The sequence below is a fragment of the Morone saxatilis genome, unplaced genomic scaffold (genome assembly GCF_004916995.1).
Source record: "Morone saxatilis isolate NCDOM2014 unplaced genomic scaffold, NCSU_SB_2.0 Contig12, whole genome shotgun sequence".
Taxonomy (NCBI): Eukaryota; Metazoa; Chordata; class Actinopteri; family Moronidae; genus Morone; species Morone saxatilis.
Genome location: NW_023339674.1, coordinates 3,775,688 through 3,788,300, shown reverse-complemented (window position 1 = coordinate 3,788,300; position 12,613 = coordinate 3,775,688). Strand labels below are relative to the sequence as shown.

The 12,613-nt window shown below is 39.4% G+C and overlaps 1 protein-coding gene across 2 annotated transcripts; it reads right to left on the bottom strand.

Annotated features, from left to right (window-relative positions):
* Nucleotides 1-3,758: 3,758 nt before the first annotated feature.
* On the bottom strand, nucleotides 3,759-8,123 carry LOC118322405 (regulator of G-protein signaling 21-like). 2 transcript variants are annotated; one of them, XM_035654076.1, is made up of 5 exons: nucleotides 7,831-8,123; nucleotides 7,428-7,487; nucleotides 7,054-7,115; nucleotides 6,734-6,900; nucleotides 3,759-6,523 (listed from the first exon to the last, which is right to left on the bottom strand). In XM_035654076.1, exons 1-5 carry the CDS (start codon nucleotides 7,908-7,910, stop codon nucleotides 6,335-6,337), a joined length of 558 nt encoding a protein of 185 aa, XP_035509969.1. In that variant the 5' UTR covers nucleotides 7,911-8,123; the 3' UTR covers nucleotides 3,759-6,334. The 2 variants fall into 2 exon arrangements, with proteins under 2 accessions (XP_035509969.1, XP_035509968.1); XM_035654075.1 differs by having other exon boundaries at nucleotides 3,761-6,523; nucleotides 7,054-7,118; nucleotides 7,831-8,114.
* Between the last annotated feature and the right edge of the window lie 4,490 nt (nucleotides 8,124-12,613).

Genomic DNA, 12,613 nt, shown 5'->3' with positions numbered 1-12,613 from the left:
AAGCCAGTAAAAATGAACTGTTTACTACTCTACTCTACTTTTACACCAATACATATACAGTACTAATAAACACAGAACATTCCCTACGTTAATACAATACAAGCCCCTATTTGGCCAGTCCGGAAATACAAAAACTTCTCAGAAATACAAAAAAAACCCAAAAACATTCCATATCCACATGCATACGCAATGAAGTCAGCTAAAAGCATATACGGCTGTGCATCCAATCCTATTTTTATTATTTATTATAATGTGGTCAAAAAAGAAATCCACTTATTCGCTTCCCTGCAGAGCGTTATTGATACCGCTCTCATATCTGTCTGTTAAGGATGAAGCTAGAGCCATAAGACGTTAAAGGACCAGTATGTAGGATTTAGTGGCATCTAGAGGTGTACTTGTAGATTGCTCGTGTCACCCTCCCCTTCTAAGCACAAAGGAGGAACTACAGTGGAAATGTGCAAAAAACGCAACGGCCCTCTCAAGAGCCAATGATCCATTCTGGGCTACTATAGAAACATGGCGAGTCAACAGACTGGCCTCCATCGGAGAGGACCCGCTCCCTCTGTAGATAAAGACGTCTCATTCTAAGGTGCTGGTGGGTGAAATTTTTAAACTTTGGCCTAAACCAAGCTAACTGTTTCCCCTCGTTTACAGTTTTAACGCTAAGCTAAGTGAACTCAACTCACCTTTGATAATAGCCACCTACGACTGTCATTCAGAGGTTAATTAATGGATATTAATATCGACCCCCAGAAGGACACGGCTGTTTTATAATTGGTTACCTGAGTTCAATGTTTATGCAGAAGGCTACAGTGCTTTAGAAACCTGTTATGGGTGTGTAACTGTCATTACACACCCATAACACTGTACTGCTACTTGTATCACCTTCACCCTCGCTGTTATCATCATTATTATCCTCTGGGCTTTATGCCACAGGTGTGACCTCAAAACCTTTCATTATGTTCGTAACATATTCATCCCCCTTTTTGTTCTGTGCCTTTTGTGTTCTCCTCTGGTCCTGCCTCAAAGGATCATTATTATAAGTAGACTAATTGTATTATAAAACAAAGCTGAGCTCTTTCTATCACATCCAGCAGTGTATAAGGGCAGAGTACCAGAAAGACAGCAGGGCCAGGATAACAAGAAAACACACACACAGCAAGTACAACAATGATTTATTAAATTTTTTATATTTCAATTTCTGAATCATCACTGGCTTGGCTCCCCTCTGGCATCAACTAGGCATTTCAAATGGATGTTTTTCATTGTCAGCATCAGGAATGATGGACAAGTATGGCTGCCAGGGATCTGTAAACTTTGGGAGTGACATTATGTCGGTTACACTTAAGCAAGTTTAACTAAGGGCATAATTCCTCGCCACAAGGCACTTATCATGCACTGAAGACAGTTGCTCATTTAGCTAAAAACACTCTCAGACCCACTGAGTCATTTTTGGCCATCTCTCCTGGTGGCTTCAGCCAGTTGACTCACAAGTTGGCAAACCTCTTCACCTACAGAACCATCAGCTGCTACAGTGTAATAATTGGATGGACAACAGGCTGCATTATTCATACGCTAGCCTTTCTTTTCCACTCGAGGAAGAGGGAAAGATGATCGATTTCCTCAAACAGCCAACATTGAGAAGCAATTTGAAAAACGTACATTTGACAGTGAAGCTGCAGTGCGTTCCAGAGAAACCTGATAGGGTTTTTCCAAGAGACAACCTGTGCCAAAGCTGAAGCTATCAAATTACCCATTAAATGTGTTATATATTGGTTTCTTTGAAAATCAATGTAAGGTTTTCAAGGTTTAGTAGCTTAAAAGCTTAATTACTTTAATTGACACCTTGATGTTGGAGATTTGTGTAATTCACATAAATTTAAAATAGCACATGATTTCAAACAAACAGGTTATTTTCCAGGGTTGGTAGATAGGAAGGTGGTGCGCAAAGGGAGACCGTAAACAGCTATAAATCACTCTAAAGGCATTAAACACGTGGATGCTCCAGCTGCATCAATTGTGATCTAATTTTTGGAGATTATCAAATGAAAGCAACTAGCAACATTAACTTAACTTCATATTGTCAATTACTCATAAAAACATCAGTCCTCTGTGTCCGAGTTAACCTGTATACGTGTTTATATGAAGAACTGCAGCCAACATCTACCAGTTATAGCTTTGGCATGGAAACTTGCACAAAAATGAATTCTAACCATGTAAAGGTTTGTGTGTGTGCGCGTGTGTGTGTGTGTGTGTATGTGTGTATGTTGTACGTGGAAGTTGTTACAGAAAGTACACACACAGGGAACTCCCCTCCCTTTTAACAGAAGCTGACATTAAAGAATCCACCTGTACAAGATACAAAGATTAACACATTAGGACCGGTTTATCTGTACGTAGATGGAGGCTACACCCCATCACAAATGTAAACCTATCAATTACAAGAATGCAACATATAACAAGGATGTTTTTGCAGCATTGTTGCTCAACACTTTTCACTTTTCATATGTGAGGCGTTGTCCCTATTTTGTTGTGTTGTTTATGGGGGAGCAATTTCATCAATCACAGATTGTACCTGTGCTACAGTAAATCACCTGCAGCTGTGTTGACAGCTGCTGTCCATCCCACATCCCTAACCATGCAAACCATGTCGCGTGTGTTTGTACACACAGGCACGTTTGTGAGGAGAAAAAAGTAGTTACTGTTGCTGTGATTGTGCCGACTGTACCTGCGTGCTATCCTGCTGTTGTTTGCTTAAGCATGTGCAAAGGTTTACAAACTTTTAACACAAGCATGGGCTGTGTCTGTTTATGTTGGGAATGCTCTGTTATGATCCAATGGTGCACTATATACGCACTTCTACCAATTTACTCCTTCTTTCTTTGAGCATTTAAAAGGCGGAGGTTAGGTCCAAATTCTGAAAATGTTTTAGTATTTTTGCAGAGTTGCCATTCAGTTTATACTGTGATGTAGGCAATGTAGCTACAGTTAGCCACATGAGCTAATGTTCACCAATGCATTGCTGTCTGTATTCTTAAAACATCAAACAATACTCTCATTGAGCCTTGTCTTGCTAGCTACTTGACAGTTTTTGATGGAATAATATTTGGCATACTTGACGTGTGCCTGCTATTGATAATGCATTAAACATCCACTACCCTGCATAGTTTTTTGGAAGAGCTGGGAAATTGTACAGTTTAAACAGACTGAAAGGGTGTGCTTGGTTAGTGATTATGGAGTGAGGCATGTCGTCTGTATAGCGGTGCAGCTCGAGTTGACTGCCTGAACTAGCTTGCAGGCTTCACTCCATTAGTTTTACTTTTAGATGAGTATATGTCAGTAATGTAACAATACTTCTACTTGAGTGTAGATTTCTGTTACTCTTTCCATCACTTGGTCTCCATCTCACCTGAGTCTTCTCCTTGGTAGTGTGGCGATTACCTTAAAACCTTAAAATGGGGGTTAACAGAAGTTATATACTTTTAAGAGATTCAAATGAACGTTTCAGAATAAGATACAATTTTGCTTTTTGAAAAATTAAATGAGGCAGTGCTTGTAATTTCTTGATGTTTTGTAGTATTTACTTCCGTTGGAATGTATAATTTGCTTCACATAGTTCACATGCAGTCTGGAACCAGGCTGTGAATTTTTTGGTTAATCTGTTCAAATTGAGCCTGTTCAGCTGGACAGCATTCCAGTAAAGAACAGAGAAAGTACATTGTTCGGTTGTTTCACTCACATTTCAAATGTCTGAGTCTCTGTGTTTGTGTATTTGTATAGTTTGTGAGGGACACTCAGAATGAGACCAAACAATATTTAACAAGTTATGTCATTACGTTCTTGTATAAGTGATCAGAAAATGGAGTCTGTCCATCCTCTTGCTTGTGATACCACTCCAATGTGCTGTACTGTTCAAAATCAACAATATAAAATCACTAATTGAGGGTTTCCCATCCTGTGCCAATCCTACAGCTTTGAGCCATGTGAATTCTGGCTAATCACAAGTGTGATTGATTTCTTACAATGTTTTTTGACCCAAACGCAGACTGACTCACACACACACAGTTATGTGCCCTATCCAAACCCATAACATGACTTTTTTCTCCCTTCTGTTACATTTGAATGACTGTAAGCAAAATAAACTAATAGCAAAAGCAAATCTGTTCATTACGTCTTTTCAAGAGCAGTGTTTCATTATGCCATGTGGTTGCATTTCAGAGAAAATCTCATTTCTCACAATGACTGATTTCATAAGAAACTGGAAGTCCAGCCCTTCCTGTTTCCAAAACGTCATGTATCACTTATGCATTTAATTTTCAAGTCAACAGATGCCTTTCAGTGATAAAAAAGGATAGCAGAAAACTCCAGGCATCCAATAGCTTTAATATTACAAGGATCATTTTTATTTTAAATTCCACATTAAGTTTGAAAATAGAGGTTGAAATTCAAAGCCACAAGCTAATGTTAGATTCATTTTTTACTGGGTGGATTATCTTTATCTTATTTGGTGTGAATGATCGGAACTCACTTTCACATATTGAACCTTCTTGATGATGGTAACCAATGCTGAAAATGTTTGATATGAGCAACCAGGAGCTCTATTTATAAAAAAATATACTGTATATATACTTTGTCACTTAGGAAGATGGAGTGTTGTATCTTGCCAACAACTGCACTGTAGTTGCTTCTCCATAACTCTGAAAATAAGTCTTCAGCCCACCAGAACTTGGCACAGCCTTTATGTTTCCAAACTTATGCGGTGGAGTATTGCTTTAAACATATAACAGACAATCGTTATGCAAACATCCCATTCATTTTCTAATGCCATGTTTTAAGATCTATTTCATTGCAAGTGTGTTGCTGTCTTCTTTAAAAGACCATGGGACTAAAAGCTCTACTGTGAAAAACCAGAGAGCAGAAACTACAGACTTTAGTGTCTGTGTGTGTGATACTAAAAAAATTCAGTTTGTCCCAAGTTGGCAATTTAAATAATTTAATGTCATTCAAATCACTAACAGTTTAACAAGCACTTCAACACTGCAACAAACGTTGTACACAAATGGTGATAATTAACAATAAATAATACATTGTTTAACTTTTAAGTTAAATTAACTCCTAAGAATACCTAAGAATACATTCAAACAACATGCTTTAGAAAGCAGGAACAAGGCATATTCTCAGGGTACATGGAGTTTTAACATCCTACCATGCAAGGTGAAACATTCTATCTCTATGGTAATTCCACTCAAATAGTTTATTACATAAAATCACAACTCTTGACACTGCAGTGCTGTAAGAATTTGGTTTAGACTAAGAGGATGGCCGATAGTCATATACTGAGGAATTAAATTTGAAGTCACCGGCTGTAAATGGGAACTTCTTAGTGCAGAATTTGGTTCCGATTCCACACAAAAAATATATATTTATCCTAGAAAGTAAAATACCTAAGTAGTACCTAAAGTATAAGTACTTTTACTTTTTGTTTTAAAACGATCAATCTTACAGGTATCGAATATAGGCACAAAATATTATCCACAGGCAGCTTAAATCTAAAATGATCAGTATCAGTTTTTAAAACCCCATATTGTTCAAATTTAAAAAATAAAAGTGTCCCAGAAGGCCTCTTCCAGAACTAAGTGGCCTCCTGCAACCCTTTAGTCTGGATGACATATCACTATTGAGTCCTGTGTCTGCTAAGGATTTGTTGGCTTCCTTAGTGCTGTAATGTGTGGTAATTGGTCAACTCTTATTGCGACACAGCTTATTTTGTGTCAGTGACAGTTAAAAGCTACAACTAAATTCTCTCTCTCTCTCTCTCTCTCTCTCTCCTAGACGCACGCACACACACACACACACACAACAAATCGAGTGTGACCGTTGCATCTTACATCCTCTATCTTTATCTGCACAGGAAACACCTCTGCAAAGAAGGCCAAAGGGGGTCCGCTGCATGGTTTGCTTACGCAGCTCCACCGTCAGCGCGGGCGTCAGTTACCCCACTGATTCATTCATTGTCAAAAGTGGTCAGTTTGCCTACGTACATGGACTTATCGTCCAGTGCAAACACACACTACAGGGTCATTATCATTAAGGCTGGTCATGTTTCGTCCTCAGGTGTGAAGTGCTCTGTGGGGGGATCCTCCCGTGATGGGACTAAGGCACAGTTTGCTTCTGGATCTAGTGATGCCGCCGAGGTGTGAGGCCTCTGTATGTGTCCGTGTGGCGCGCAGGTCGACCCTCCTTCCTTCTTTGTTGTTAGTCCTTCCTCCTGAAGGAGCTCAAACATTCCAGTTATGGATTTTATGTCCTTTCTCTCTCCCCAGAGAGCACGCCTTCATCCCTTCGTGGCGTCAGCGGCGAGGTTTTCCAGGAGAGTTCTATATATGTCCGAGCGGAGGAACCGTGGATACGAGTCTCTTTCCATCAGCCCGTAAACTATCTTCTGAGCATCGTCAAAGCAGTGCATGGTGGGAGTCTTGACGTTCCTTTTGATCTGCTCTCGGGTGTGATAGTCAATGTTGATCTGGAATGAGGCAGATGGATAGGAATGAGGGGATTTGAGCCAAGAGTGAGGGATCTGAGATTCAACATTTGAGCAGGCACTTTTTCCCTATTTGACACTCTGTCAGTGCTCAACATCTTAATTTTTCAATCTGGTATAGCAGTATAAAGATGTAAGTATATGTATGAGAGACAGAGTGTCTGTGTCTGAATGTAAAAAAGTTGAATTTACCTCTTTAGGAGATTCTGCTTTGATGAACTGCTCATAAATCTTCTTGGCTTTTGAGGACATTCTGAATGAAGACTTGATCTTCTTGTAATCCTCACAGGTGAGCCAGAACTCAATATTCTCATCGCTGTATTCAGATTTGAGAAAGTTGCGAAAAGTAGCCAGTCCATCTGAGGAAAAGAGGAAACAGGCCAAACATGAAGCACAGATAACACCCTCTTTCAGCTTTCTTAAAAAACAATTATCCTGTTTAAACTCTCATTTTAACAAACACAATTTGCTGTTCTAGCAGTTTTCTCATCCTCGGGGGAAAAGCAACCTACATTTAGACTCGAGAAGCCTTTCCAGTGACTGTGACCATTGTTGGGTATCTTCTAAACTTAGCCTGCTGGGAGAGAATGCAAGTTAGATTACTCAACCAGAATCAAATTTGGGTAAAATAATGCTGGGGTGAATCGCAAGGGCTACAAAGACACAGAAGTAGTGTAATCAAGAAAGCATAGCAGATGTGCTTATCAAATTCATATAAAAATGTCAAACCATGGGATATGTTGGCGTGCGTGTGTGCTCTGCCAAAGCAAACATGGTGTCTCTAGTTCATTTGAATCCTTTCATGATGCCATAGATGGAAATGATAGGAGCAGGCTGGCTATTTTAAAACTGAAATGTATGCAAAACACTCCATAAGTCTCCTTACCTCTCTGAGCTTGATGAGTGTGAGAACATGCACTGGAGTCGGCACATAAAGTTCTTTCCACTGTGTAGAGATAAGAAATACATGAGTATATCCCTGATGAATTTACTGCTGTTAAATTAGCTTCAAGTGAATCGGTCAAAGCATGTTGGGCATGTTAGTCATTAGAAAAGAGAGCGTGTGGTGTAGTAAAGCTAGATGACATTATTAACTTCAACTATTTTCAGGAGATACCATGAAGCATCCATAATATTCCTATGTGTGCTCTTGTGTCTGAAAGGTTTGTTGTGAGAACTGATCATTAAAATCAAACAAATAACATTCACAAAAAAGATTTTTCACCAAGCGACGATCAGCATATTTACTGGAAACCCCGGCTTAGCGTTAAAGTAAAGGTTTCACTCACATGTTCTTGTTTCTCTTCCTGTCATCTCTGTCCATGATGAAGTGCTGTGTGTTGAGTGGTTCGACGATTAGGCTGGGCATTGTTTTGTTAAGTCCACACTCTCAGGCTCTCGGTCCTGGTCATGTTGCGGCTGAGAGACACTTAGGAGGGTTCCCCCTGCAATGAGGCTTTATATACCAAGGTTTCCTGTTGCTACAGACCGGGGCTGCTGGGATACATCAGCAGCTCAGCCCAGACTGAAGAGGAAGCACCCCTTCCTCCTCCTTCTGTTCCTTCTCTCCTCCTACCTCACTGTTAGAAACAACACATACTCACACTGTGCTGCATGCATGCCTCCCTCCTCTTAATGTCTTACTCCCTATTATGTCTCTCTGCTTCCTTTCTTTTTCTCTTTTCCTTCTGCTGTTGCAAATCCTTTCCTCCTCCTAACTGGATGAGCAAAATAATCAGCACCCTCTGTGACTGAAAGCATGATGTGTTCACGTTATTTTTAGTCTGACAGCACAGATGCAAATTACAGTAACAGCGGCTGTGATAGGCAAATCGTGACCTTTGCGAGCTGTATGTTTTGGTAGTTTGGAAGGTTCTAGCCCTCCTACAAATGGTAGGATTGTTCTTCTGTCTCGTTTGGATTTTTGTAAGGAAACATTTATTTACTTCAACATTTATTGATTCCACAAAGGGAAATTCAAAAATATGGCGTAAATTCATGCAACATGATGCTGCATACGTGAGAAAGAGGAAACAGCAAATTGATTGCAACAGAGAGGCTCTGCAAGGCGACAGGAAGTTGTCAGAATGTCATATCATGACCACTCTTTTGTCTCAGCCACAAAGTTATTACTTTATTGTTGAAATTTGCTCAAACTGAAATCTTTATATGGAGGGTAACATATGCAAGTATGCATGTTCAGTGTTATTCAAATGAAGTTTAGAAAGGCTTGTGGCTTGGGAGGACATTTTGCGAACCTTCACATTCTCTGAGTGTAAGGTTTTTAGATTAGCAATACTAGGGTGTTAATATGTTTGAAAAAAATAGTGGATTTTTTGAAATATATTGTTATACACACTTAAGACTCATTTCTGTAAGACTAACTCACCTCAATTTGAAGAAATTGTGACATAAATGGGATGGCCGACAAGGTCAACTACTACAATAATGAACATGGATCCCAATGCCAATGTCAACACTGACTCATACACATTTGATGGACCACAGCCTTTTATATTTAAGCCTGTTAGATGTTTAAGGGACTGGGAGCAGACAGGGGTGAAGAGAAATAACTGAGCTTGGGCCAGAAATCGAGTTGTGGTGTGAGAACTTGTACTGAGCTGGACAGTTTCTTGGCGAGTGACTAGCATTAGCTGAAATTAGCATTGGTAGCACTGACCCTTGACATTTTATGTTTCCTTCAAATCTGCCCTAAGACATATTTTGTCTGGCATTGAAGTAGAGGCTGCCGCAGATGATTGGAAGTGAAGAACCAGCTGTGGGAATTAATAGGCTTCAGCATTCAATCCTGAATTTCTATCTTATCTTAAAGGCGGGGGCAGATGTGAGAAACGTTCAAATTTTTAAAATGACACACACTTTTCGGATAGTCTCTCCTCGAATGCATTCTTGGCGTTGCACTTGGTAGTACACAAAAAACTGTGTGAAAAATTAAAAAAGAAAAACGAAAGAGAAATTTAAACCCAGACGATTTTCACACCTCTGTACACCGAGCCAATCGATGTTTTAAGTGGGTGTGAATGTCAGATTGTCCTTTTCAAGTTAAAGAAATAGTTGGAAGCAGTCCCCCAAATTCTGACACTGGAAATCGAACAAGCACTTCAGCTGAAGCATACTGACTCTCTAAGATGGAAACACAATCATTTTGCCTAAGGTCACTACAAAAAAAGCAGCAGTAAAATGTTGTCTTCTCACAACTTAAAAGTGACTCTATAGATAGTGCCGTTATTTTGCCTCCTCCAGTTAGTAGATAATGACAGAGAACTGCGACTGTGCTGATGAAGTGCTGCTCTCACTGTAAGGCCAATAGAGGTCTCATGTTGAGGATTAAGGTTAAAGCTTGGGGCTAGGTGTTGAATCTAGGCAGCAAAAGGTCCTAAGTGTAGTAATACAGCTATAAATCTTCACATGGAAAACACCAGGGCTAAAGCTTTAACCCATGGCCTTCTGACTGTGTTGCGACAGTTACGCTGATAACTACTGAGCCAACATGGCCCCCACCAAATAAACCATTTTAGTCCAAAAGCAATTATGCAAAATGTCAGTGTCAAAAAATCTTGGTAGTTTAGTTGACTTGATCTGCTAGGGGCCTTGTACTGAACTGATAATCCAAGGCTGTGCTGTTGAACTTTTGTTTCCTTCTATTAAGGAGTACCACAGCATACATGCATCCAATAGAGGTATAGTCACTTGGGGTAAAAATCATGTGTTTAATCTGCTATATATTTAGAAGGAAAGACTTCAGATCCTGGCAACTACTTCTGTCACACTTCTAGCCAAAGCTTAGAGTGGAGTGAGGAGAACAGAATCACACCATCTGCCTCTCACTTCACATTGGGCAGATGGGTTTCTACAAATTTTACTGCGAGATGCATCATTCTGCTCATTCTTGGCCACTTAACAGAGCAATTTATTTTCATTTTTTCCAAATAAATGTCAGTCAATAAAAGCAGCTTTATAGTCTCACAAAGCAATCATGTAGATAGACAAAAAAAAAGACAAGAATGGTGTCACTGTCTTGCTGTCGTATGCAATATTTGGTATTGTGAATAAATTTGAACATTTACCGTCAGAGGTGTGCAGGTCCTATGCAAATGCAACATGTAAGTGTCACGCTCAGCCAGTTTTATGGTCGGTGCTTATAGAAAACCATGAGGATCTAAGATCTATTACCCTTGATTTAAATTATTGTAAGATAAAATACTTTGTTCAGAGTCTATTCCAGTAAAGATGAAATGTCTGATTCAAACATATTGCTTTTTTATATCCTCAAAGAGCTACTTATATTGACAAACCAAGAAGAGTAAATGCAATCCAGCGCTACCAACCTCACTTCTGTTATAATAGGTTTATAGAAGAAGGCAGATTCTGGCAGAAAACTGAACGAGAAGGAAAAGAAAGAAGAATTCAGAAGGTAATTAAAAATACCTCACAGGAGTTTTGTGATATGTTTTTAGTCTATCTCTGTCACTCCTGCTCACCATCTGATGCCCCAGGCCATTCTGTTACAATCAGTCCTTTGGCTTGGCTTCACTGATGCTGCCCTCCATCTTTTGCCCAAACACGGTTATAAGTACTGAGGCATTACGAACAGTCACCAAACACTGTGAACTGAAAGCTGTCCCTTTATATTTTATTGGGTTACTATATGGAGAAACACAGCCGTATAGAAAGCACCATTCAATACATGAGCCTGTAGTATTCAGATCTGGTAAGTTCCCCAAGTGTGACTGTCTTGACTAACACCGTGCCATCGACAGTACTCACTTCCTTTTCACTACCATGGTAACTGTGCTGGGTTGTGAGAAAACAATGACAGATTGTGTGTGAAGAATAGTTAGCCATGTGATGTGAGACCTCTGTCATGTATAAGGAACAGCCCCTGACATCCCAGAGTACGCAGAGTTACTGACGTTTGACATTGAAATAACTGTGGGGCTCGGCATAATAAAAGCTCATTAGCTGTTTATTGTGATTCCTGCAAATAGTTCTAGCATGCAGTCTTAAAAATGTGCATTTACATGTGACTGTTTTGCAACATTAAATGCCTGGATTACACTTTTCATCAACATGATTTTGTTAAAAAAAAACTTTATCCTACAATACTCGCTCTTGCAATACAGTATCTGCCCAGAGCAACTAAAATATTAAAATAAATATTGAAAAAGCAAACAGTGACTTGAAGCACAAGACAGGACAAGACTGAACCAAAAAACAGAATCTCTCACTAATCTTAACCAAGGTCTGTTTGTCTGTCTGCCTATATCTCACCACACAATTCAGGATGCAAACCTCAGTCCCTGAGATTCACAAAAGATGTTTTTTCGCTGCCAGTAATTTTGAATAAGTGAAGTTTTGGGAACATTAAGAAGAGATGGCAATGGGATGGCACTAAAAAAGATAGAGCAGTAAAGACATTTTATTCATAAAATGTAACTAAAATTAGGATTTCACCTCTTTCACATCCATTTTCTTTTGTCTCTTCACCAGAGCAGGTTCAATAAATATTTTGAATTGCATTATGTAGTGCTTACTCGTGCTCAAAATATCACTTATATTCCCATTTCACCAAATTCTGGAGTGATGCAGGGGAGTGTGTCATGGGCACAACATGAGAATAAATGGTCTAAACTACAATTTAAGCCTCCCTTATATTTCATTTTTGTAACATGCCATTCATTACGCTTGGATAGACTGCTTAGAGGTAAAAAAGCAAGCTTCCAAAGTTAGGGCAAGGTAACAACAATCCATACCATCAATCTTTATTTAGATGAAATATAAAAAGCGTATTCTCCACTTTTTATATTTTTATTTGAATGTAAAGCCTCTACGTAAAGCAGTTGTGTATTCTCTGCCATCATTGTCTGTGGGTGATGAGATTATTCCCCTAACAAGGCAGCACATTCAGGCTGATCTGTTACGCATCAGGTTGTCTGATGACTCCAGTGTTGTCGTTTAAGCCCCTGAGTTATTATTAGCTGCCTCAGTACTCCTTTTTAAGGCACAATTTTTGGGAATAAGGCCATTTACAGAACCGAGTGGGATCAAGGG